The following is a 24,844-nucleotide window of genomic DNA, read 5'->3' as shown; positions in this document are numbered from 1 at the left end:
AATCAACTATACAAATTCTTTGAAAATGTCATTTTAAGTCTCAAGGCCATCATGAGCACAGACACCCACTTTTGGGCTCCAAAATCACTGCAGATGGTGACTGCAGCCATGAAATTAAAAGACACTTAAGAAAAGTTATGACCAACCTAGACAGCATATTAATAAGCAGAGACATTACTTTGCCAACAAAGGTCTGTCTAGTCAAAGCTATGGTTTTTCCAGTAGTCATGTATGGATGTGAGAGTTGGACTATAAAGAAAGCTGAGTGCTGAAGCATTGATGCTTTTGGACTGTGGTGTTGGAGAAGACTCCTGAGAGTCCCTTCGACTGCAAGGAGACCCAACCAGTCCATCCTAAAGGAAATCAGTCCTGAACATTCATTGGAAGGACTGATGTTGAAGCTGAAACTCCAATACTTTGGCTACCTGATGCTAAGAACTGGCTCATCTGAAAAGATCCTGATGCTGGGAAAGATTGAAGGCAGGAGAAGAAGGGGACGACACAGGATGAGATGGTTGGATGCCATCACCGACTCGATGGACATGAGTTTGAGTAAACTCCCGGAGTTGGTGATGGACAGGGAGGCCTGGTGTGCTGCAGTCCATGGGGTCACAAAGAGTCAGACACGACTGAGCGACTGAACTGAACTGAGGTGCTATATAACTTTTAGACAGTGATTTAACCCTCACATCAGCACTATACATGGGCACCAGCATTCCACATGATGGAAGAGAATATGGCGGCATGCAGAGATCCAGTCACCTGGCGAATACAGAAGAGGATGTGTGGCCCTGATTCTTTCCCAGGAAGGAGCCACCTCTCTCACACACAGCTTGCTCTTTGTCCAATACTGTAGGCCTCACCCCACACTACATCATTGCCCATCCCTGGTGGAGTGAGAGCTGCCTTGTTTAGCAGCAGAAGGGCATCAGGAGAGAGAGAAAAATCCACTGCAGGTAGCAAAGCCGGGGCTTTGGGGAGTAAGAAGGCTGGAGAGAGGAATGTCCCTGGGAGAGTTTATAGCCCAAGGGAGAGGCTATGAGGGTGTAAGGGGACAATGGACGTGGGATGGGCGTGCGGAAAGACGCAGGGGACACTTGTGAAGCAGAAGTGCATGTGCTTTTTCCAGAATACTTCCTGCATACCTGCTATGTACTTGTCCCAATTCTGAGTGCTGGGAAAACAACAGTGAGCAAGACACTCACAGGTCCTGCCCTCGTGGACCTTACACGGTACTGTGTAAGGAAAGTAAACTTAGGAGTAAGTAATCATCTAAAACATGACTTAAGGCGATGATACAAAAATAAAGTAGTGTATGGGGCCAGGGAGTCACTGGGCCGGGGAGGGGTATGCGTGTGCATGCTTACGTACATGTGTGTATGTGTGTGTGGATGGTGAGGGCGTGTGCTGTGCTAAGTCGCCTCCATGTTTCTGACTCTTTTGTGAGTCCATGGACTGTAACCACTCAGACTCCTGTGTTCGTGGGAGTCTCCAGGCAAGAATGCTGGAGTGGGTTGCCATTTCCTCCTCCAGGGGATCTTCCTGACTCAGGGACTGAACCCGTGTCTCTTCTGTCTTCTGCACTGGCAGCCGGGTTCTTTACCTCTAGCACCACCTGGTGTGTATGTGTGGGTTTTTGTGTATAAATGTATATACGTGTATCTGTGTGTGTATGAATGTGTATGTGTGGGTGTTTGTGTATATGTGTGTCTCTGTGTATGAGTGTTTATGTGTGGATGTTTGTGTATAAAAGTGTGTATGTGTGGGTGTTTGTGTATATGTGTGTCTGTGAATGTGGATGCGTGGGTGTTTGTGTATATGTGTGCCTGTATGTGTGCGTTAGTATGTGTATGAGTGTGTATGTGTGGGTGTTTGTGTATATGTGTGTCTGTGAATGTGAATGTGTGGGTGTTTGTGTATATGTGTGTCTCTGTGTATAGGAGTGTGTAAGTGTGGGTGTTTGTGTGCATGTGTGTCTGTGAATGTGGATGTGTGGGTATTTGTGTATATGTGTGTCTGTGTGTGTATGAGTATGTGTACATGAGTGTGTATGAGTATGTGTGGGTGTTTGTGTATATGTGTGTATATGTGTGTCTGTGTGTATGAGTGTGTATGTGTGGATGTTTGTGTATATGTTGTCTGTGTGTGTATATGAGTGTGCATGTGTGGGTGTTTGTGTATATGTGTGTCTGTGTGTATGAATGTGTATGTGTACACATGGTTGGATGTGTGTGTACAGTGTCTGTATGTGTGTGCATGTGAAAGTCTGCATTAGGTTGAAGAGCCAGTAGGAAAGACCTTTCTGAGGAGATGAGGTGTGAGCTGAAAACGGGGTGAGGAAGGGGCCATCGACCAGGGGCAGGCTCAGGACGGTGCCGGGAAACGACAGGCAGGCGGGCAACCTGAGGCGTTCAAGAGACAGAAGGGAAGCAGACGCAGCCGTGCGACCTTCAGTAGGAGCTGAGGGGTGGAGGAGGAAGACTGTTAATACAGGATGCGAGAGAGGCAGGGGTTAGTTCAGAGGGGCCCAGATCCCACCAGAGTCTTGTCACACAAGTTTCAGGAAAACACAAAATCTAACAGTGGCAAACAGGGGACAGGAAAGTGAGAAAGAAAATGAGGGGTCCCGGAAGGAGCCTGTGTCGTCCACGGAGGCCGGGGGCGGTGGCTTCATTAGGGGGACAAGGCGATGTGGCGATGCTGGTGATGCCCCCTTAATCAGGGGACGAGGCAATGTGGCGATGCCCCCTTAATCAGGGGACAAGGCAATGTGGCGATGCTGGTGATGCCCCCCTTAATCAGGGTACAAGGCAATGGGGCGATGCTGGTGATACCCTCTTAATCAGGGGGAGAGGTGCCTAGGAGGCAGACGGCAGCAATGCCAGGCCCAGGCTCAGGCCCCTCAAGGACGGGCAGCCCCATGTGCACACGGCAGCCCCACGCACACACGGCAGCCCCACGCACACACGGCAGACCCTGCGGGGCGTGCCTGGGCCAGCTGGCAGCTCCGCTGCAGCGGAGCTCAGGCTCCAGGGTGGAGCTCAGAGCACGTGTCCAGCCTCCACCACCCCATAAGCCTAAAGCTCAGAATCTGTGTGTCCTGAGCCCTAGTGGAAATCTGGAGCCTTTTGCAGAAAAATAAAATTACCAGGCATAGAGCCAAATGGGATAAAATCAGGGTGCAAACACTGGAGATAAAGCAGACAGGAAGAGGACCAGGTGAGGGAGGTGACAGAGGAGGCGGGGAAGGAGAGAAGACTCTTCCCTGGGGAAACTGATCCAGATGAGACAGGCCAAGCCTGCAGCAAGGCAAGCATCCAGAGAGACTTCAGGCTGCCGTCTTGGTCACCTGGGAGGGTGCATGGCACACACCTCTCTGGCCTAAACGGGAACTCTCCCAGTCCTGCAAGATTCCCTGTGGTGGGCTCAAACTGGTCTGCCTCCTGATCCTTACCCTGAAGCTTTCAACCCTCCAAACGTCAGAAGGCAACTGTATTTGAAGACAGGGCCTTTGAACAGGTGATTAAGTGAAAATAAGGTTGGGTCCTGACCCAGCCTGACAGGCATGCTTGTGAGAAGAGGCACTGAGAACACACAGCAACATCAGGGGCGATGCACGCAGGGACGAGAGCCCTGGGAGGCCACAGGGAAAAGGCAGCCACTACACGCTGAGGAGAGAGGCCTCGGGGAAGCACACGTGCCCACACCCTGACCCTGGCCTTCCAGCCTGCAGAACTGCGATGCAACACACTTCTGTTGCTGCAGAACCACGATGCAACACCCAGTTCATGGTATTTATTACGGTAGCCCCGTGACCTGACACATTCCCTGATAATTTCTTAAGAGGAAAATTTGATAATAAATGAAACCACAAGAAAAGACTATCTGTACACTGTGCTTGTGCAAATGCCAATGTTTTCTTGCATCTGAAGGAAATAACGAGGGGTTCCAAAAGGGCAAGACTGCTTATCAGATGCCTCATCATTTTTTCTTGAGCTCCACCAAAGCCGTTCATGTATACCACATGACAGGTACCAGTTGATAAGTGGCATTCCACAAACACCCAACTTTCCTGAGTTCCTCTCAGCTTGCAGCCATCTCCCAAATTCTGTGCACAGTAGGTTTTACTCGTGTTGATGGGTGAAGCAAGATGCGTTCCTTAATATCTCCCTCACTGAAGGCAGGTATTCAGCACTGAATTTCTTCTTTCCTTCTTTATAACAGGGGAACACCCTCAACACTATCTAGAGATAGCTTTGAGTTGCATAACTTCTCTCTACCCTGGAGAAAAAATAGGGAACCTTTTCAGGCTTCAAGCATTGAAAACAGCATCTGTTGTGACTCAGACTGATTGTCAGCTGGACTCAAACTGGCTCTCACAGGGCCAGGAATCCTGGCTACTGATTCAAGCCATCCTCTCATCCACTTGCTGGTTAACTATGAAATGGTCTTGTGGTGTCAGCCTTTCGGACTAATTCTTCTTGTCAGACTCCCATGCTTCTTGACATATTCCCTGCCTTTCTCCTGTGTTAAGAGTAGGGAAAGAAAAGAAAAAAATCCAGTTACCCATTCTTGCTTAGGTAGTGCTGTGAGGAACACCTGACCTTCCTTTGTTCCCAGGAGAGACAGCAAAATATACGTCTGCAGCAGCAGCAGACACGTGTGGTCCAGAGATGCTTCAGGTGTTTGCTCCGTCAGAATCTCACCTTCCCCAATCATAAGGGTCGGCAGGTTTCTTGACCTTTTACTGTGTGCCATGTGCGAAATTAAAAGATGCTAACTCTTTGGGAGAAAAGTTATGACCAATCTAGACAGCATATTAAAAAGCAGAGACGTTACTTTGCCAACAAGGTCTGTCTAGTCAAGGCTATGGTTTTTCCAGTAGTCATGTATGGTTGTGAGAGTTGGACTATAAAGAAAGCTGAGTGCTGAAGCATTGATGCTTTTCAACTGTGGTGTTGGAGAAGACTCTTGAGAGTCCCTTGGACTGCAAGGAGATCCAACCAGTCCATCCTAAAGGAAATCAGTCCTGAAGATTCACTGGAAGGACTGATGTTGAAGCTGAAACTCCAATACTTTGGCCACCTGATGTGAAGAACTGACTCATCTGAAAAGACCCCGATGCTGGGAAAGACTGAAGGCAGGAGAAGAAGGGGACAACAGAGGATGAGATGGTTGGATGCTATCACCAACTGGATGGACACGAGTTTGAGTAAACTCCGGGAGTTGGACAGGGAGGCTTGGTGTGCTGCAGTCCATGGGGTCACAAAGAGTCAGACATGACTGAGCGACTGAACTGAACTGAAGTGAGGTGCTATGTAACTTTTAGACAGTAATTTAACCCTCACATCAGCACTATACATGGGTACCAGCATCCAGTCACCTGTCCAGCATCAGACAGGGGACAAGTAGAAGAGCCATGACCAGAAGCTCAGGACTCTGCCTACAGAGCAAGCTCTCTGAGTCATCATCCTCTACTACTTCCCTACATCCCCAGGAAATTATTAATTTATACTAATTATTATTATTATTAATTATAGGAAATAATTAACTATAGGAAATATTGTAGTTATTAATTAATTACAGGAAATTATTAATCCTCCTGGTTGCCTTCTCTGAAAGAGTACTTACTAGATTGTATTTGGTCAAGAAAATTAGGCTAATCATTACATGAGGGCCTTGGATGATCACAGTCATAGATGCATCCCCATCTGTCAATCCACTCTTTTGTACACAGAAAACAAAAGGGAAATGAAAGCAGAACAGAAATGCTACTTAAGGATCCTCGCCTACTTCTTGATGGGTACATGAGAAAGATCCAACGTACCTTCTTTCTCATCAAGTGTTTTAGGAGAGAAGATGCTTACCTTATCCAAAATCATCAGCTCTATTGAGAATTTAATTTCTTTCTTTTTGTTGTGTTGGATCTTCCGTGCCGCACTGGGGCTTTTTCTAGGTGCAGTGAGGAGGGGCTACTCTTCATTGCGGTGTGTGGACTTCAGCTTTCCATTGTGGCGGCTTCCCCTGTTGTGAAGCACAGATTTCTTCTCTTGTTCTCTGCTGCTTGGGCTCAGGAGTTGCAGCTCTCAGGCTCTAGAGCATGGGTTAGTTGCTCTGCAGTATGTGGTGTCTTCTGGACCAGGGATGAACCCTGTCCCCTGCACTGACAGGCAGCGTCTTTACCACTGAGTCATCAAGGGAGCCCTTGATGTGATTTCTTGACCTCCTAATTCTGAGAATTTTCCTAAGAAGATGGTTTGCATTTAAGAAACAAATTGGAAGTGGAAGTTTTCGGCCTCCTATTTAATCTAAGTTATTGGAAAAATGAATTTTCAAGCCTCAGGAGTATGTCAGGCAAACAAATGATTTTCAAACATTGAGCGGGGAACCTGTTTGAGGGTCCTAATCAACGTTTCATAACATGATAGACAAGAACAGAAAATGCAAGAGTGCATTACCTACAGAATAGGTAAATGTTTTGTAAAAGTCTATTTTTCAGCTATATATTGATGTTAACTGTGTGTCTTACAGTCGGTCACAGTCAAAAACATTTGGAAAACACTGAGTTGGGCCAACAGAAGTTTCATCAGGGAACTAAAAGATGCTTGAAAGGAGACAAGTCCTCATATTCATCAAGTTTGAGGGCCATTGTACATGAGGAGTCTCTGTGGATACTCCATGTGTGTATTTTTTCCAATTTTTCTTTCTTTACTTCCAATGATAAGCCATCTCAGAGGCCTGCCTTTCATTCCATTAAGCGGATCTTGCCTCCTTTTCTGATCCACTATTGCTGAAACATGCTTGCCTTCTTTTCTCCGAACCTCTAAATCAGTGATGTGGCCAAGTCTTCCTCGACTCACGGATCCCCCTTCTCTACCTCAGCCAGACCACCTTTCAGAAACAGCACTCAGGTTTAGTACTTTGTTTATAGAGAATCACATCCAAACTCTTCTCTAACCTCGGTTCTCCTGCCTTTATGACCGATGTTTTCCAGTATGAATCTCATTTTTTACAAAACTTGGTCTTTTGAATGTGTCACATGCATACCATTACTATGTCTTTTCTTTTTTCTTTTTTTTTAATAAACTTTTTGGCCACACCCTGTGGCTAGTGGGATCTTGGTGCCCATATGAGGGATTCAACCCATGTCACCTGCATTCGAAGCATTGAGTCTTAACCACTGGACTGCCAGGGGAGTCCCAATTTTTACACCTTTTACTGGAGTTTGATGATTGTTTCTGCCCTAGCTTTCTTCTCCAAATTCTATCTCAAAGCCTAAGGTTCTTTTTTTATTGCTGCAGTTCAGACTCTATGTTTTGAGAGCTCCTGGAAGGGAGACACTGTAATCTCTCTTCCTCATTACTGGCCTAGCCTCATTCCTAAATTATCTTTTCCTTTAGAAATATTGTAAGCAGCCTGAGAGCAAGGCGTTAAGAGCTACAACACCAGTACTAATGGCATTACAGAGAACCTGCTATCTGCCACATGATTCACAAATGGGTTGTTACATGTATAATCTGCATTTTTTCTAAGCCTCTCAACAACCCTGAAAAACAGATATCACTGGGCTTCGTTATTCATGGATTTCATATTTGCAAGTTCAATTACTCACTAAAATTAACTTCTAACTCACAAATCAAAGTTCATCGCTTCAAGAACATGCATAGCGTGGTGAGTTTGAGTCACCCCATGTACATGCACCCCGCTCAGGTCACAGGACCATGCAGCCCACATACTGTAAACAAGTGTGTTTCATGGTCGATTTAATGCCCAGGTTTTTTCCCCCCATATATTTTGTGCTTTTTGATGGTAATATCACTGTTGAAAATGGCACCCAGCATAGTGTTGGAGGATTATCTAGCATTCCTAAATTCAAGAAAGCTCTGGTATGCCTTAGAGAGAAAATATATGTATTAGGTAAGCTTTGTTCAAGCATGATATGTAACAATAATAATGTTTTATATAAACAAATATATAATAATGAATATATGATAATAACATACATATTGTTATATATACATAAATAAGTCAAACAAAGTCATGTATTAATTGGTTGATTAAATTATACTACCAGATTCTTGTAGGAATCCATCCTGTATTTTCCCGGCTAGTAAATGATTCAGTATTCTTTCACTTATAGAATATAACTGCCATGATTAATGGAATAGACTCTACTACTATTTATTCTTTAGATATGAAGAAATAAGGTACATAAAGATTAAGCAATGTGTCTGAAAACATCAACATAATTATTGGACAAATTTCAATTTGCATGTCTGATTCAACTTTGTAAGTTCCATAGTTCCAGGCGTGGGTGGTGTAAACTCAACTTCCACTGATTATGCAACTGGGTATGAATTATCCCAGGGGTGAAAAAACAAGTAAACGGATAAATCTCTTTTTTTCTTTCTTTCTCTTAATTGGAGGCTTAGGGTACTTTTCTTTTTTGTAAAGCAAATTCCTCAAATATTACTATATTATTCACATTCACTAATTACTTGAACAAATATTTGCATGTCTACTATGCTCCCAGTGCCAGATTAAGCCCCAGGGACCTAATTGTCTTCTCAACAAGTTTAAAATTTACTGCTGAAAAGAGGCCTGGAAACAAATAATTTCACTGTTATGTGAAACACCTGCTCTAATAGGAGTACTTTGTTGTTTTTTCGGCACTAAGTTGTATCTTAGTACCAACAAAAAGATTCTTTGTGACCCAATGGACTGTAGCCTGCCAGGATTCTCTGTCCATTGGGTATTTACAAGGTTTCAAAAGGCAAGACAATTAGGAAAACACTGAATTCTGCCTGAGATCTGAAGAGAAGATTTTTGGACTAGAAATGCTTTTTGATCTGCATCTTGAAGGAATCTGCATCAGATTAGAAACAGGAAGACCAAACTACAGCAGAGAACCAATAAGAGCGGAAATATGGACATAAGGCCAAACCCCAGGGTTTGGAAAGAATATGCCTGAAGGGAAAAGGCTTTTGGAATAATTTTATACTAACCAGATACCCAAAATAAAACTACTACTATGCTCTATACTTCCAAGAAATAAAGGCACACCTTATTTTTCCCCTAATTTCAACAGACTGTGGCTATTCTATCTCACTTTCATCAATGTATCAATGGAGATAGAAGATTGATCAATGTGTTACTCTTTTACTGAATCTAGCATTAACTAGGCATTTTACACGGAGAAGGCAACGGCACCCAACTCCAGTACTCTTGCCTAGAAAATGCCATGGATGGAGGAGCCTGGAAGGCTGCAGTCCATGGGTTCGCTGAGGGTCGAGGGTCGGACACAACTGAGCGACTTCGCTTTCACTTTTCACTTTCATGCATTGGAGAAGGAAACGGCAACCCACTCCAGTGTTCTTGCCTGGAGAATCCCAGGGATGGGGGAGCCTGGTGGGCTGCCGTCTATGGGGTCGCACAGAGTTGGACACGACTGAAGCAACTTAGCAGCAGCAGCAGCAGCAGGCATTACACATAAAAAGCCTTGCACAGAACTACACTTAAAAGAACGTATTCTCTCTAAACAGTTTTACTTAACATCTCTTTGGTCTTCGCTCTTTCCCCAGTTAAAAAAAAAAGGATAAAAATTCAGTGGTGTCTATATAATTATTAATTTTGCTGTGAATTCAACAAATATTTGTTACACACATTGTATAGTAAAGAATCTGCTAAATCCTATTCGGATGAGGGGGACTTGGAGCTAGGCTAGGATCCAAAGATTGATCAGGACTATTTTTTCTTTTGCAAAGATTCACACATGACTGCTAATAACTCAGGATGTAAAGAGATACAGGAGGAAACGTGTTTCTGGCATGCAGAGGCTGAGTACTGAGAGATTAATTTAGAAGATGGAGAGACACTAAGCCAGTCTGAAAGCAAACAGAAAGCTAAGGCCTGGAGCCAAGAAACACAGCACATCCAGGAGGCAGGAAGTGGTTGATTTAGCTCTAGGTCAGGTCCATCTAGTCAAGGCTATGGTTTTTCCAGTGGTCATGTATGGATGTGAGAGTTGGACTGTGAAGAAAGCTGAGCACCGAAGAATTGATGCTTTTGAACTGTGGTGTTGGAGAAGACTCTTGAGAGTCCCTTGGACTGCAAGGAGATCCAACCTGTCCATTCTGAAGGAGATCAGCCCTGGATGTTCTTTGGAAGGAATGATGCTAAAGCTGAAACTCCAGTACTTTGGCCACCTCATGTGAAGAGTTGACTCATTGGAAAAGACTCTGATACTGGGAGGGATTGGGGGCAGGAGGAGAAGGGGATGACAGAGGATGAGATGGCTGGATGGCATCACCGACTCAATGGACGTGAGTTTGAATGAACTCCGGGAGTTGGTGATGGACAGGGAGGCCTGGCGTGCTGCAATTCATAGGGTCGCAAAGAGTCAGACACGACTGAGCGACTGATCTGATCTGAACTGAACTTGTGAAGGGAGAGAGTGGTCCATGCTCATGGCTGGAGAGATAGGTTATCCAGGTACCATGGATACACTAGAAGGCAAGACACAGGCTTTGGGTTGTCTTTCAGGCAACCTTGGAGCCCAGGTGAAGGGTTCTGACTTAATCATGACATAATCATGGCCATCCTAGGATAGCCAATGGGGCTACCCTGGTGGATCTGCAGCAAAAGAATCCGCCTGCCAATGCAGGAGATTCAGGTTCAATCTGTGGGTTGAGAAGATCCCTGGAGAAGGAAACGGCAACCCACTCCAGTATTCTTGCCTGGGAAATTCTATGGACAGAGGAGCCTAGCCGGCTACATTCCACGGAGTGGCAAAGAGTCGGACCTGACCTAGCAACTAAACAACCAGGACAGCGGACATGATGAGTAGGGATGTAGGGAGAGATCTGAGGGAGTATGGAAGGAAAAAGGCCATGGAACTAATGCAGGCTGGGGTCACTGAAAGAAGGCAAAGTTAGGATACAGCAGTGGGAAAACAGGAAAGACAGATGGAAGAGGCACAGGATCGGCTGCCCATAAGGAAAGGAAGAGAAGGGAAAAGTCCAGATGATATTACAGGAGCAGCCTAAGGACCAGTAATTCTACCAAGGTGAAAATGCAAGAGAACATGGCACTTACGATGAATTTAGTTTACGTCATATGAAGTCTGATGAGCCCAGCCAATCACAAGTGCCCTGAGCCCCAGGGAGTAAAGGCTTAGAGGTGCTGGGTAAGGCTGTCATCAAGTAAAGACAACAAATACATCCAAAAGGTTTGTGCAAAATGGTTTGTGGAAGGTAGAATAAAAGAGGTGCAAAGTCCCCTGGGATTTTAGAGATGAGAAAGGTCATTTTCAGATCAAGTCTGGGGCTTGCAGGACTGGCCTTCAGAAAGACTTGCAGCAACTTCACCTGGAGTGGGACAGGCAGAGATGAAGAAGGACTTCCAGAAGAAGAAGGCTTCCAGGTCCCTGGAAAGACACCAGTCAAGACAGCAGAGTAGAAAAATGCAGCTCCTTTATGTGAGAAATGACCAGAACAGCACCTGCTGAGATTTTGTGTGCATGCCGAGGACTAACTACCGAGTAGGACAGAAAATCAGCAAGGTGTTTCTGATCAAGATAAAATAACACAATCACATTGCTCTATTTAAGTCAAACCAGCTGATGTCCATGACAAAGCCTCTGGTTACACTAATCATTCACGGAGTCCGTGCCCTCCAATGAGAAGTTCATTCACAACATGACCCCAACACAACCTAGTAATTGTAATTTAAGTACGATTAAAACCTTAAAGTCCTACATTCTTGACAGTACAGAGAGGCCCAAGAGCTCAATGAGTACAGCTTTCTGCCTGATGTTTCCTTTGTAAATACAAGAATCTGACGTGTTTTGAAATAACAACTTGTACCTTACGTGAAGGAGTTCACATGTAATTTTTACAATGTAAACGCTAATGGATAGAAGTATTTCAGAACTAAGGAGAAAAGTTGTACTTGGCTTACTTTATTACATTATTAAAACTGGAAAACTTTCATTCTTTGTAAAGCAGTAAAGTGTTAATTGATTAGTCATGTCTGACTCTATGCAACCCCATGAACTGTAGCCCGCCAGCCTCCTCTGTCCATGGAATTCTCCAGACAACAATAGTAGAATGGGTAGCCATTGCTTTCTCCAGATCTTCCTGACCCAGGGATCAAACTGCATCTCATTGGAAAAGACCCTGATGCTGGGAAAGATTGAGAGCAGGAGAAGAAGGGGGCAACAGAGGATGAGATGGTTGGATGGCATCACTGACTCAATGGACATGAGTTTGAGCAAACTCTGGGAGACAGTTAAGGACAGGGAAGCCTGGTGTGCTCCAGTCCATGACTTAGCCACCGAATAACAACAAAGTAATAAAAGTTTTGGGAGTTCCCTGTTAGTCCAGTGTGTTAGGAACAAGTACTTTCACTGCAGGGGCCTGGGTTTAATCTTTGGTCGTGGAACTAAGTTCCTGCAAGCACTGCAGTGCAGCCAAAAAAAAAAAAAGAATCGAAATGTTCAAATGACAGTATCTTCTACTCTTCCTCCCTGTAATGCATTTTTACAGTTAGAAATGTATTCCTGGACACAGGTAATATAATATTATATATACCACAGCCCCTCTAATTCTTATTGCAGCTACTATGAACAGAATATTTATATAATTTAAGTACTATATGAATCTCTATACAAATTAGGGCACAGGTATTATTTATGAATAATTCCGTGATACCAAAAAGCATTCTATTCCTCTTTCCCTTCAATCTCTGGTCAAAACAAAGCAAAACAAAGCAAAACAACAAACAAAATCCCTGAAAAAGCCCACCCTCTGCATTTTCTAAGTGAAATGCAAATAAAACTCCCAAAGGAAGAGTGGGCTGAAAGAAAATTACCTGATGTGGGAGTTTTGCCAAACTTTTATGTTAATGAACTTCATGCAGAGATACAGAAGAACATTATGCTGGAAACACAAAAACTAACTCAAAAACCAACTCAGTATTCTTGGCAGGAGTACATCTAGCCTACAGCACAAGAAAACTTAAGCTGAAATCCAAACTAGTGTTGCATCAAATATGCTTTGTTTGCCATTCAACAAGCTTGGTCTTAATGGCAAAGACAATTCTAAAATTGGATGAGTACTTAAACTGTACTATGGGAAAAAAATCATGCCGTTCTAGAAGTTTGCCATAACAAGACAAACAGGCTGTTGAGGAGTTACTGAACTTATTTTCCTATCCAGGACAATTCTCTACTCGCCCGGCATTTTCAGGCAATAATTCCACAAAATTAAGTATGGCCTTCCCCCTTCTAATAACAAAACTCCGAACAAAACTTAAACCATGTCTTCTTTGCATGCTATAGTCAATGTGCTTTCATTATGCTTAATGTACTTTTAATAGTCTCCTATGGCAAGATGGTGTTATTAAGTGTGGGAATAAAAGATCCATGCTACAACCTTGAATTTACTATAGTGTCTTTTAGCCGATGGCTCAAATCACTTCACACACATTCTTACTCGCTCTCTCCTTGAGGTGCATTATGTTTGTTGGGGACACTGAAGGGTAGAATGACTAAGGAATTGGGGTCACTTCCACAGCTCATACCGCACACAGCTTGGATTCTTCCCCAACAGGAGGGAGCACACCCCGCTCCAGACCAGGAATCCTCCAAGGTGGCTGTACCAGCTTCTCAGGCCCATAAGTGATCCCAAGGTCACTTGGTATTCCTTCATGGAATTGCCTCCCTTACCTGGACGCCATCAGAGGCAGGGATGTAACTTGCCCTTTTAAAGGTGTTGGTCACATTCCTGAGGATTTCAACCGACATCAGAAGATCGCCTGCATAGAAGTTTTTCCTCTGAGTTAAATCCAGCAGTGTCTTGGTGACCTGGGACATCCCATCACCCGCCAGCATTCTTTGCCCCTTTGCAAGGTGTTCTTTGATCTGTGATGGTCAACAGAACAGAATAAACATCAGAATCTTCATTACTGTTTCCCCACATAGCTTCATCAGACAAATGTGTTTAAAACTAAAGAGCTGACTTTCCAATAGCACTGCAAACCTTGGGAAGGTTTCAAAACTAAGTTGAATGTTTCCCACCCTAGCAAGGAAAAACTGCCAGAATCTGTGTCCACATTTTGGCAGGCTTGATGGACTTGCCTTTTCTAGTTTTCAGAAAACATAATTTAGCGTTTCGCAGGAAGCATGTATTAATTTAGGGTTTTAACTGAAATAAAAACAAAAAATAGCTTTGCACATGGTAAACATGGGAGGTTGTTCACTGAGGTGTGAGCAGAGACGGGAGACTATAAACACGTCAAAATATCCTTTTGTATTTAAGAAGCTGAGTTTAATGACTTTTGCCTTACTTCTTAAAGTAAACACATCTTTATGTAGCAGCAAAAAAAGTTTTCACAATAACATTTAGCTTAAGATAGACATTTAGTTAAACTTTAGAAGTCTACTATGATGAACATGACTGAACACTAGATTAATTTAGCTTTATTTTAAAAAGGAATAAACAACAACAAAATAAAAATCTCTCAGCTAGGTTTTCAGCAGCAGAATGAATCATTGAGGTGCAAGACTTAAATTAGTTTGATGACCAGAGAAATACACTGTCAGTTTTCATATTTGCTTATCATCCAGTCCAAGGGAAGAAAAGCATCTTATCACACGGAAGAATGTTACAGTAAAAGTATAGCAAGGATAAATTTACTTATTTAATAGATACACTAGCAAGGATACACTCATAGCAAGGTATATGTTTACTTATTTAATAGAAGGTTAATCTTTATCATCCCATTGCTAAATTTGTGATAACGTTAACTTATCAAAAGATCATGAAATACTTAGGAACTAACACAGCAGAGAAAGACTGGCCTAGAAAGGTTCAAGTATAATACTATAACCATCAATTTCCCATTAAGAAAAGTGTTAACAAATCCTTTGAGGTACAGCAATCAATCTGAATTAATTTTGGAGTTAGGAATTTTCTTTAAAATGCATTTTTAGGTGCTTCCTTGACACTTCAGACATTTAAATTTTCCTTAGCCTCTAAAACTCTAAACATATTTTGGGAAAATAAAAATCTTCAGAGACATGCTCTGTTATTTGTGTTACATTAAAAACATAACATGTTAATGGAGTTTATTTCTTCCCATTTTCTTATTCCTCTCCTGGTCTCCCCTCAGTGCCAGCCATCAACACCTGACCCAGAGAATGGATGGTCCAGCAATGATCCAGCAGTTGCTTATCTCTGTGGTCTCAATGCTCGTCGTTATGGAGTGATACTTAATCTAAGATGCAGACACTGTGTTGGCCAATCAGAAAGAACGCTGATCCCCCAGTAGAAGCAGACTGGGGTACTATGAAGATATGTGCTACCAGGTTGAACTCCAGGCCTGCCTCTAAACTAGTGATAACTCAGAAATTTTCTATTCAGGTTACGTGTGCCATAATGTCATATTGTTTGCACTGGATATGCCACCCATTCCTCTCTCTCTCTCTCTTTTTTTTTTTTTTTACCACTCAGATAGTCCTGGTTCTTCTAAATATCTGAACTGAGTTAATCAGCTCCTTCTGTGTGGTCTTAACTCATACATCCATCAGCTACTCTATCACACTGAATTAAATATAATAATTTGCTTATATGTCTTCTGTCCCAGTAGTCTTTCTGAACTTTAAGGGTAGGCTTTCTGCCTTGTTCATAGCCTTAGAATATAGAACAATAAAAGTATGCTAGAGTGAACTCAGCTATGATATTCCGACTATATCTTTATGATGGAATACGATAGAATGGGCTTTAAAGCCAGGGTTGCCTAGGTTTTTATTTAAACATTTCAACTTACTATTTATATAATTGAAGTCATCGGAGACTCAGTTTGTCATGTCTCTTCTCAGTCTTGAAAAATATGCCTATACGGTTTCAAGTTTTAAAAACATATATATTTTTAATTAAAATAAACCCACACAAGCCTCCATAGTCAGCACAGCTATAGCATACAGAAAAGCAGCTAGTTCATCGTGATCTGCATGCCTAAGAGATCTAGTTCCTGGAGACTCACACTTGTCCTCTGATTCACTGTGTTCTGGTCACTCTGGTCTTTTTCATCGTCCTCAATTTTAAGTACATGCTTGTCTCAGGGTCTTCACCCTGCTTTTCCTTTTGTCTGGAACAGTCTTCCCACAGAGATCCACATGTGTTCTTGTCATTTCCTCACAGAAGTCTTACCTGACTTCCTATCTAAAAGGCATCCTTATCATTCTCAATTATCTTACCTTTTTTTCTTTTTACTTAGGTATTAATTTAGCTTTTCAAAAAATATCTTACCTTCTTTGTGCTTAACCTTAGCCTACCATTGTGCTAGATCTAATGTCTCATTGAGATCTTATGTCTCATTTATTTTTCTGCTTCCCACATTAGAACAGAAGCCATGTGAAAGAAGAGATTCTTGTGTATTATGTTTACAGTTATACTCTCAGTACCTAGTGGACTTAATATGTTGGACAAATTAGTAAATGAATTATTGAATGATTCCTCCTAAGCTCATTAAGTTTTTGGGATTAAGTTGTTGTTCAACCGCTAAGTTGTGTCTAACTCTTTGTGACCCCATGGACCGTAGCACGCCAGGCTTCTCTGTCTTCTACTATCTCCAGAAGTTTCCTCAAATTCATGCCCATTGAGTCCAGGATGCTGTCTAACCATCTCATCTTCTGCTGCCCTCTTCTCCTTTTACCTTCATTTTCCCCAGCATCAGGTTTTGATTTTTCCCAATGAGTTGGCAAAAGTCCTGGAGCTTCAGTTTTAGCATCAGTCCTTTTAATGAATATTCAGGGTTGTTTTCCTTTATGATTGACTAGTTTGAACTCCTTACAGTCCCAGGAACTCTCAAGAGTCTCTCCAGCATCACAATTCAAATGCATCAATTCTTTGGTACTCAGCCTTCTTCATGGTTTAATTCTCACGTCTGTATATGACTACTGGAAAAACCATAGCTTTGACTAGATGGACCTTCTTTGGCAAATGGATATCTCTGTTTTTTAATATGCTATCTAGGTTTGTCATAGCTTTTCTTCCAAGCACCAAGTGTGTTTTAATTTCTATGGGATTAAGTTAGGCACACTTGGAAAGTTGTCCTAAGCTGTCCCACAGCATAGTCCATAGAAAACACTGGTATCAGAGAGCATAAGATAAATAAACTCCCTGACCTGCAGAGACAGTGCAGCTCTTGGACTCAAAAGTATCTGCTTCAGTAGGTACAGTGTGAAATGGTAAAGAAAAATGAAGTTAATAAAGTCTACCCTAAATAATTTTGCAGACCTCAGTTCTCAGTTTGGTGCTCGCAGTACAAATCACAGCTGAGATGCTCAAAGCCAAGGAACACTTAGACAGTTCTCCACTAGGAACGTGGGGTAGCAATGATTGCCAAGGTAAACATCTGACTATTCAACTCAGCTGCCCATCTATTATTTTGTCAATCCCCTCCTATGCCCTGGAGGAGGAAATGGCAACCCACCCCAGTATTCTTGCCTAGAAAGCTACATTCATGGAGGAGCCTGGTGGACTATGGTCCATGGAGGCACAAAGAGTCAGACACGGCTGAGCAACTGAGCATGAGCACCTATACTGGTGAGAGTGTGATTCATATGGACATAATGCATCCTTCCCCTCAGACAAAAGCATCACAACATTGACTTGAATCTTGGGGAATGCACCATTCAGACATGTTTTCTGTTTGCAATAAAAATAATACAGAGAGCTTCGGATGTCTCAACTAATCAGAGCTAGGAAAGGCAGACTTTCATGTCTGGGTCAGCACCAAATTTGGCCCAGTCAGTAGAAATTAGTCATTGCCAGCTGACAGCTGCTTAGCAGGCTTATGTAGAATGAGCTGTTCTCAGTCTTGATCTTTGAGACAGATGACCAGACCACAAACCAGCTCTCACAACTGATACTAATTAGCATCCTTCCTGGCATTGTCTATATATGGAAGGCATTCAGAACAAATACCTTGTAATATTGGTACCCAGTAGCATAGGCTACTGGTAGCGTTTTTAAAGGATATAAAGGGTATTTGGGTAAGACACATTCAGAATGTATTTAGGTGAAAAACAATTACAGTTTCTTGACCTTCCTTCCATAACACAAGAGTTCCTACCTCGGGCCTACCCTTTCACCACTTTTTTCCAGAGTGATGAATCCATGTTTATCTCCTGGACTTTTTTCTCTTTTCTGGATCATGAAGAAATAGAGTTCAAAGTGGGTTTGCTCACCTCATCTTTCTTTGTTTCATACTGTTCCTCATTTGCATCTTCTGTTCTCATCTCCATGATATAATCCTTTGGTTAAACCTCAATGATTTTGAATCCCACCCATTCTTCAGTCTTCATTCTTTTCCAGTCTTTCCTTCTCTCAAAATATAGCCTGACTTTGGTACCTTATTTATATACCAATAACTTATCTTGTTTGGAGAAAGGCATGGCAACCTACCCCAGTATTTTTGCCTGGAGAATCCCATGGACAGAGGAATTTGGTGGGCTACAGTCCATAGGGTCGCAAGAGTCAAACATAACTGAGAAACACACACACACACACCCCTCATCTTGCTATTTCCTTTGAACTAATCTTTGTTTGTCTTCAAAATCAAAATCAGAAGTATGAAATTTGACTTGAATCCCACAATTCTTTAAGCTGAAAATTAAACTCAACGATTACCTTCTAAGCATTCTCTCTGAAAATCTTAGGAGCACACTAGGTTTAAAGAACAGTTGGAATCATCAAACCTGGATTTAAATGTCGTCCAAGGGCTTCCCAGTTGGCTCAGTGGTAAAGAATCTGCCTGCCAATGCGGGAGACATGGGTCAGGTCCCTGATCCGGGAAGATCCCACATGATTCACAGCAACCACTAAGTCTGTGCGCTAGAATCCAGGAGCCGCAACTACTGAGCCCACCTGCTCCAACGACTGAAGCCCATGTGCCCTGGAATCCCTGCTCCACAGCAAAGAGGAGCCGCCATGATGAGAGGCTCTCACACCATGACTAGAGATCAGCCTCCACTTGCCTTAACTAGAGAGCAAAGTCTGTACAGCAAGAAAGATCCAGCAGAGCCCAAAACAAATAAATTAATGAATCATTGATTTATCTGCTAAAACAACCAAATATCTTCAGTTGCTAGGGTGGGCTAATACAAAGAGATTAAAAATGGATACAGCGACTGTTTTCCCTTCTTATCTTCAATTTCTAACTTCTCTAAATACTAGCTATGTTATGTTTCTTATATCCATCCTTCTTACCTGTGGGCAAGATGGAATCTGGTACAGGCTTCAAGGCCTATCATCACACTCTTAACAATACTCTCCTAACTGGTTTAACTGAGTGAGTCTTTCCCCAAGCTAATTATCCTACCTTTCACATCTCTGAACAAGTTGCTTCTCTTCTGGGGGAAAAAAAAAAAAAAAGTCCACCAAAAAATCCATCCATTTTCATATTAAATCAAATATGCCCTTTATTATTTAACTTACAAGGCCAAACAAACATAATCCTAACCAACAATTCCAATCTTTTATCTGTCTCAGTTTATTCATCCAACCCTAATCTATTATTTCTATCCAGTGAGTTATCGTTTCAGTCTTTACATCTTTATTGCTCATTAATAATTCAATCCACTTTAATTTTGAACTCTTCATACTAGTCTTTACTTTTATTATTGTTGACTTTTAAAACCAGCAATATATTTAATCTATTTATTCACTACTGCTTCTCAACCACCTATTCTTTAATTCTCTTCTTCTTTCAGAGCATATTTTCCTTTTTTCTAATCGTTTATTAAGGTTCTATGAATGGTAACTCATTCAATCTCTGATGTACTTTATATAAAAATTATACTCATTTTCAATTGATCTTTTATGTGAGAATGTTTTTATTTCCCTTTTAGCATTTTTATAATGTGATTCCGTGTCTCTCTCGTTGCAAGTTACACAGTTGATCTTTTGTAGATTACCAGTCTTTTCTTAATGGTAGTTTTTAGTATTTTTCATTTTGTTTTTAGCACAATACAGATTAAGTTACTATGGACTTGCATATATTTATTCACAATTCTTTTAAATCCGAATATATTATCTGTCTTCCACATTGGAAAATTCTTAAGTACTAATTCATAATGCATCTCTATGTACTCTACTTCTGGATCACATTTCCGTTACATTATATACATTTCTATTAAATGTACACTAAACTGTCTCATTTTACTCTTATTTTTCTAAGTTCTCTATCACTCTTTTCATTTCTGTATCTATTCTGGCTTCTGCGTGATCTTTTTCCAAACTAACTTCTAATCACTAATTCTTTCTTCAACTATATCTAACTGGTTCTTTATTCTGCTCATTCGTTTCAGTGACATTATTTTCCACTTATAGAAGTTCTAGATCATTTTTTTCACAGTGTTGCATTTTTTAACTGTGCCTTCTGTTCTTTTATTGCTCAAATTATTTTCAACAAATACATGATCATTTCTTTCATATTTTCTAATATTTCTACTTGCATCACTGATTCCCTTGATTCTTGTGTTTGCTAACTCTCCCTCATGATATTTGAAATTATTGTCAACTCATATTCATTGAGGTGTGTTTATCTTTCAGGACCTTCATGCTGTTGGTTTGTGAAAGAGTTGTTAGGGACTAGCCTGAGGGTGAGGGCCTCAGGCAATTCAATGATACTGTATCACTTTATGTTAATCTCCATGTTAATTCCTTCTATTTATAGTTCAGCTAGCCTTTCAGTTTCTGAAAGGTAATTTCTTCCCTCTTCTTCCTAAAATCTTGTATAAACTTAATTTTTTTAGACCCATCATAGACCTATAGAGTTTGTTTCATCCATGAAGCCAGAGCAGTCAAGATAGTGCCAGCTTGTTGCAGGGAGCTTGGTTCAGCTTGTTCCACAACTTAGCCTTGTGCAGGCCATGACTCATGTGGAAGGTGCTCTTGTCACCAGATCTAACAAAGCTTTAGAAACTCAACTTCCAGTACCCAGGACTCATGCATAATCAGAAATCCTCCCAGGCTGCTCCCAGGAAGTATTAACTTCCTCCTATGACTCTCGCATTCATTTCTTCTTTTCCTTCACTCCTGATATCTAAATATTTCTGTCTTTCTTTTGAGCTCAGTTATCATGCACCTTTTAAAAACAGTCTTGATGTAGTTTATGCAGAACCTCAGCATGATCTGTGAAGTATTATGTTGGTCTACCCCACTGTTCCTCTACTGCCGTGGGTCCCTAATGCCAAATAGAATAAACTACTCACCATTCCCAAAGAAAGCCCAGGGATTCTGCTGTTACTCCCTGAATTATGTGCTTCTATGACTTTAAATGTTTTCTCCAAATCCTTTTGTTAATTTGTTATCTTTCTTTTCTCCTTCCTGAATTCTTTTCAGATAACTGCAATCATGATATGATCTGTACTTTCAAACCTCATAGAAGTGATCTTGCTCTATCTTACAATATTATAGTGTTTGTGTTCTTATCTCATCCATTCTATTAGACTGTAAACTCCAAAGGGCCTGTAGTTTCTTTTTCAATTTGTTTACCCTGTAATTTCCAGCACATTGTCTGAGGCACAAAGGTATCTTCTCAAAGTGCTTGTTAAATGAAACCAAAACCATAGAAGAATTTTCTTTTTTCCTTCTGTAACTGTGATCTTCAAAAGTAGACAATGTAAAAACATAGCTGTCCATGATTATTCAAAACAAAGAAGTATGTGATAATTAGGGAACATTTACATTTCCTGACAGAACTGCCTTTTAAGAGCTATTCAATTAATATAAGTAGGCAAATTTTAAATTTCTACAGTTATTAAATTTCTACAGTTGGAAACCTTTTGAAAAATAATAGCAACAATTACCACAAAATATAATAGCATTTATTAAGTGCCTATTTTATGGCAAACATGGGACTAAGCATTTTACCTGATTTATCTCATTTGAGTTTTAAAACAATTGGAGGTGCTGTAATTACCCATATTTAACACAGACATGCTGTGGTGAGATGCCTTCCTGAGGAACACACAGCTCGTAAACTGTCCCAAGATTTGAGCTTAGGCAGTTGGATTCCAGGGTCCATACACTTAACCATTACACATTAACTCAGGTTTTATACAACACTTTTGTTAGAAACTGTTAAAATGCTTTAATATTTAGAAGTTATCCTCAAACATGCTTGTTTTGACACTAAATCTTTTTCATATGAAAAAAGAATATAAAAATAAAGAGGCTTGGCAAGCAACTTTCCAGGCTGCTGAGATGCTGTCAATTATTAAGTAGTGGTCGTTAATTTGAAATGCAGTGTGGAGGTGTTCCTAAAGTCATTTACCAATCTCTATAAAAGATTTTATAGATATTGGAGTGGCAGCTGCATGGTGCTGGAGCAGCACCTGCGTGGCACTGGAGTGCCTTTGAGGAGATACCCCACATCCAAGGGCAAAGGAGAAGCCCCAGCAAGATGGTAGGAGGGGCGAAATCACGTTAGGATCAAACCCCACACCTGCCAGAGACACTCAGAGGGCTCAAACATAGCTTGTGTGCACCAGGACCCAGAGATCACACAGAGACTGAGACAGACTATGTCTGAGTGTCTTTTGAGGAGATACAGGTCAGCAGTGGTCTGCTGCAGGGGCAGGGGATCTGGGTGCCGCAGACGTGGGTATGGCATAATCCACCTGATGGAGGAGGTCGCCATTAACCCTGCCATAGAGCCACCAGAACTTACACAGGACTGGGAAACAGACTCCTGGAGGGCACCAACAGAACTTTGTGCACCAGGACCCAGGAGAAAGGAGCAGTGACCCCACAAGAGACTGACCCAGACTTGCCTGTGAGTATCCAGCAGTCTCCAGTGGAGGCGTGGGCTGCGGTGGCCTGGTGCAGGGTTGGGGGCACTGACTGGGACCTTCTGAATGAAGTCACCATTATCCTCATTATCTCCACCATAGTTTGGCCTTAGGTCAAATAACAGGGAGGGAACACAGCCCCACCCTTTAACAGAAAATTGGATTAAAGATTTTCTCAGCCTGGCCCCACCCATTAGAACAAGACCCAATTTTCCCCTCAATTAGTCCCTCCCATCAAAAGCTTCCCTAAGTCTCTTATCCTTCTCCATCAGAGGGCAGACAGAATGAAAACCACAATCACAGAAAACTAACCAATCTGATCACATAGACCACAACCTTGTCTAACTCAGTGAACCATGCCAGGTAGGGCCACCCAAGACTGAAAGGTCATGGTGGAGAGTTCTGATAAAACGTGGTCCACTGGAGAAGGGAATGGCAAACCACTTCAGTACTCGTGCCTTGAGAACCCCATGAACAGTATGAAAAGGCAAAAAGATAGGACACTGAAAGATGAACTCCTCAGGTTGGTAGGTGCCGAATATGCTACTGGAGATCAGTGGAGAAACAACTCCAGAAAGAATGAAGAGACAGAGGCAAAGCAAAATCAACACCCAGTTGTGGTTGGGAATGGTGATGGAAGCAAGGTCTGATGCTGTAAAGAGCAATCTTGCATAGGAACCTGGAATGTTAGGTCCATGAATCAAGGCAAATTGGAAGTGGTCAAACAGAAGATTGGAGAAGGTGATGGTGCCCCACTCCAGTACTCTTGCCTGGAAAATCCCATGGACAGAGGAGCCTGGTAGGCTGCAGTCCATGGGGTCGCAAACAGTCGTACATGACTGAGCGACTTCACTTTCACTTTTCACTTTCTTGCATTGGAGAAGGAAATGGCAACCCACTCCAGTGTTCTTGCCTGGAGAATCCCAGGGACGGGGGAGTCTGGTGGGCTGCGGTCTATGGGGTCGCACAGAGTCAGACACGACTGAAGTGACTTAGCAGCAGCAGCAAACAGGAGATGGCAAGAGTGAACGTCGGCATTCTATGAATCAGCAAACTAAGATGGACTAGAATGGGTGAATTTAACTCAGATGACCATTATATCTACTACTGTAGGCAGGAACCCCTTAGAAGAAATGGAGTAGCCATCATTGTCAGCAAGAGTCTGAAAGGCAGTACTTGGATGCAATCTCAAAAATGACAAAATGATCTCTGTTCTTTTCCTAGGCAAACCATTTAATATCAAAGTAATGCAAGTCTATGCCTCGACAAGTAATGCTGAAGAAGCTGAATTTGAACAGTCCTATGAAAACCTAAAAGGCCTTCTAGAACTAACACCCAAAAAAGATGACATTTTCATTACTGGGGACTGGAATGCAAAAGTAGGAAGTCAAGAAATACCTGGAGTAACAGGCAAATTTGGCCTTGGAGTACAGAGTGAAGCCGGGCAAAGGCTAATACAGTTTTGCCAAGAGAATGCACTGGTCATAGCAAACACCCTCTTCCAACAACACAAGAGAAGACTCTACACATATACATCACCAGATGGTCAATACTGAAATCAGACTGATTATATTCTTTGCAGCCAAAGATGGAGAAGCTCTATACAGTCAGCAAAAACAAGACCGGGAGCTGACTGTGGCTCAGATCATGAACTCCTTATTGCCAAATTCAGACTTAAACTGAAGAAAGTAGGGAAAACCACTAGACCATTCAGGTATGTCCTTAATCAAATCCCTTAAGATTATATAGTGGAAGTGGCAAATAGATTCAAGGGATTAGATCTGATAGACAGAGTGCCTGAAGAACTATGGACAGAGGTTTGTGATATTGTACAGGAGGCAGTGATTAAGACCATCCCTAAGAAAAGGAAATTCATAAAGCCAAAGTGGCTGTCTGAGGAGGCCTTACAAACAGCTGAGGAAAGAAGAGACAGGAAAGGCAAAGGAGAAAAGGAAAGATACAGTCATTTGAATGCAGAGTTCC

At 42.0% G+C, this 24,844-nt stretch overlaps 1 protein-coding gene across 3 annotated transcripts in view; it reads right to left on the bottom strand.

The window, feature by feature from the left end:
• The window catches only part of ADGRB3 (adhesion G protein-coupled receptor B3), a 918,859-nt gene that overhangs the window by 451,292 nt on the left and 442,723 nt on the right, over positions 1-24,844 (bottom strand). For all 3 annotated transcript variants that reach the window (XM_027550854.1, XM_027550852.1, XM_027550853.1), the window contains one exon: positions 13,727-13,921. In XM_027550854.1, the coding sequence (XP_027406655.1) occupies positions 13,727-13,921 (195 nt within the window). The remainder of the gene's footprint in view (positions 1-13,726; positions 13,922-24,844) is intronic.

Source organism: Bos indicus x Bos taurus, chromosome 9, assembly GCF_003369695.1.
Source record: "Bos indicus x Bos taurus breed Angus x Brahman F1 hybrid chromosome 9, Bos_hybrid_MaternalHap_v2.0, whole genome shotgun sequence".
NCBI lineage: Eukaryota > Metazoa > Chordata > Mammalia > Artiodactyla > Bovidae > Bos > Bos indicus x Bos taurus.
Note: the sequence above shows the minus strand (reverse complement) of the source record. Positions and strands in the feature narration are given on the sequence as shown.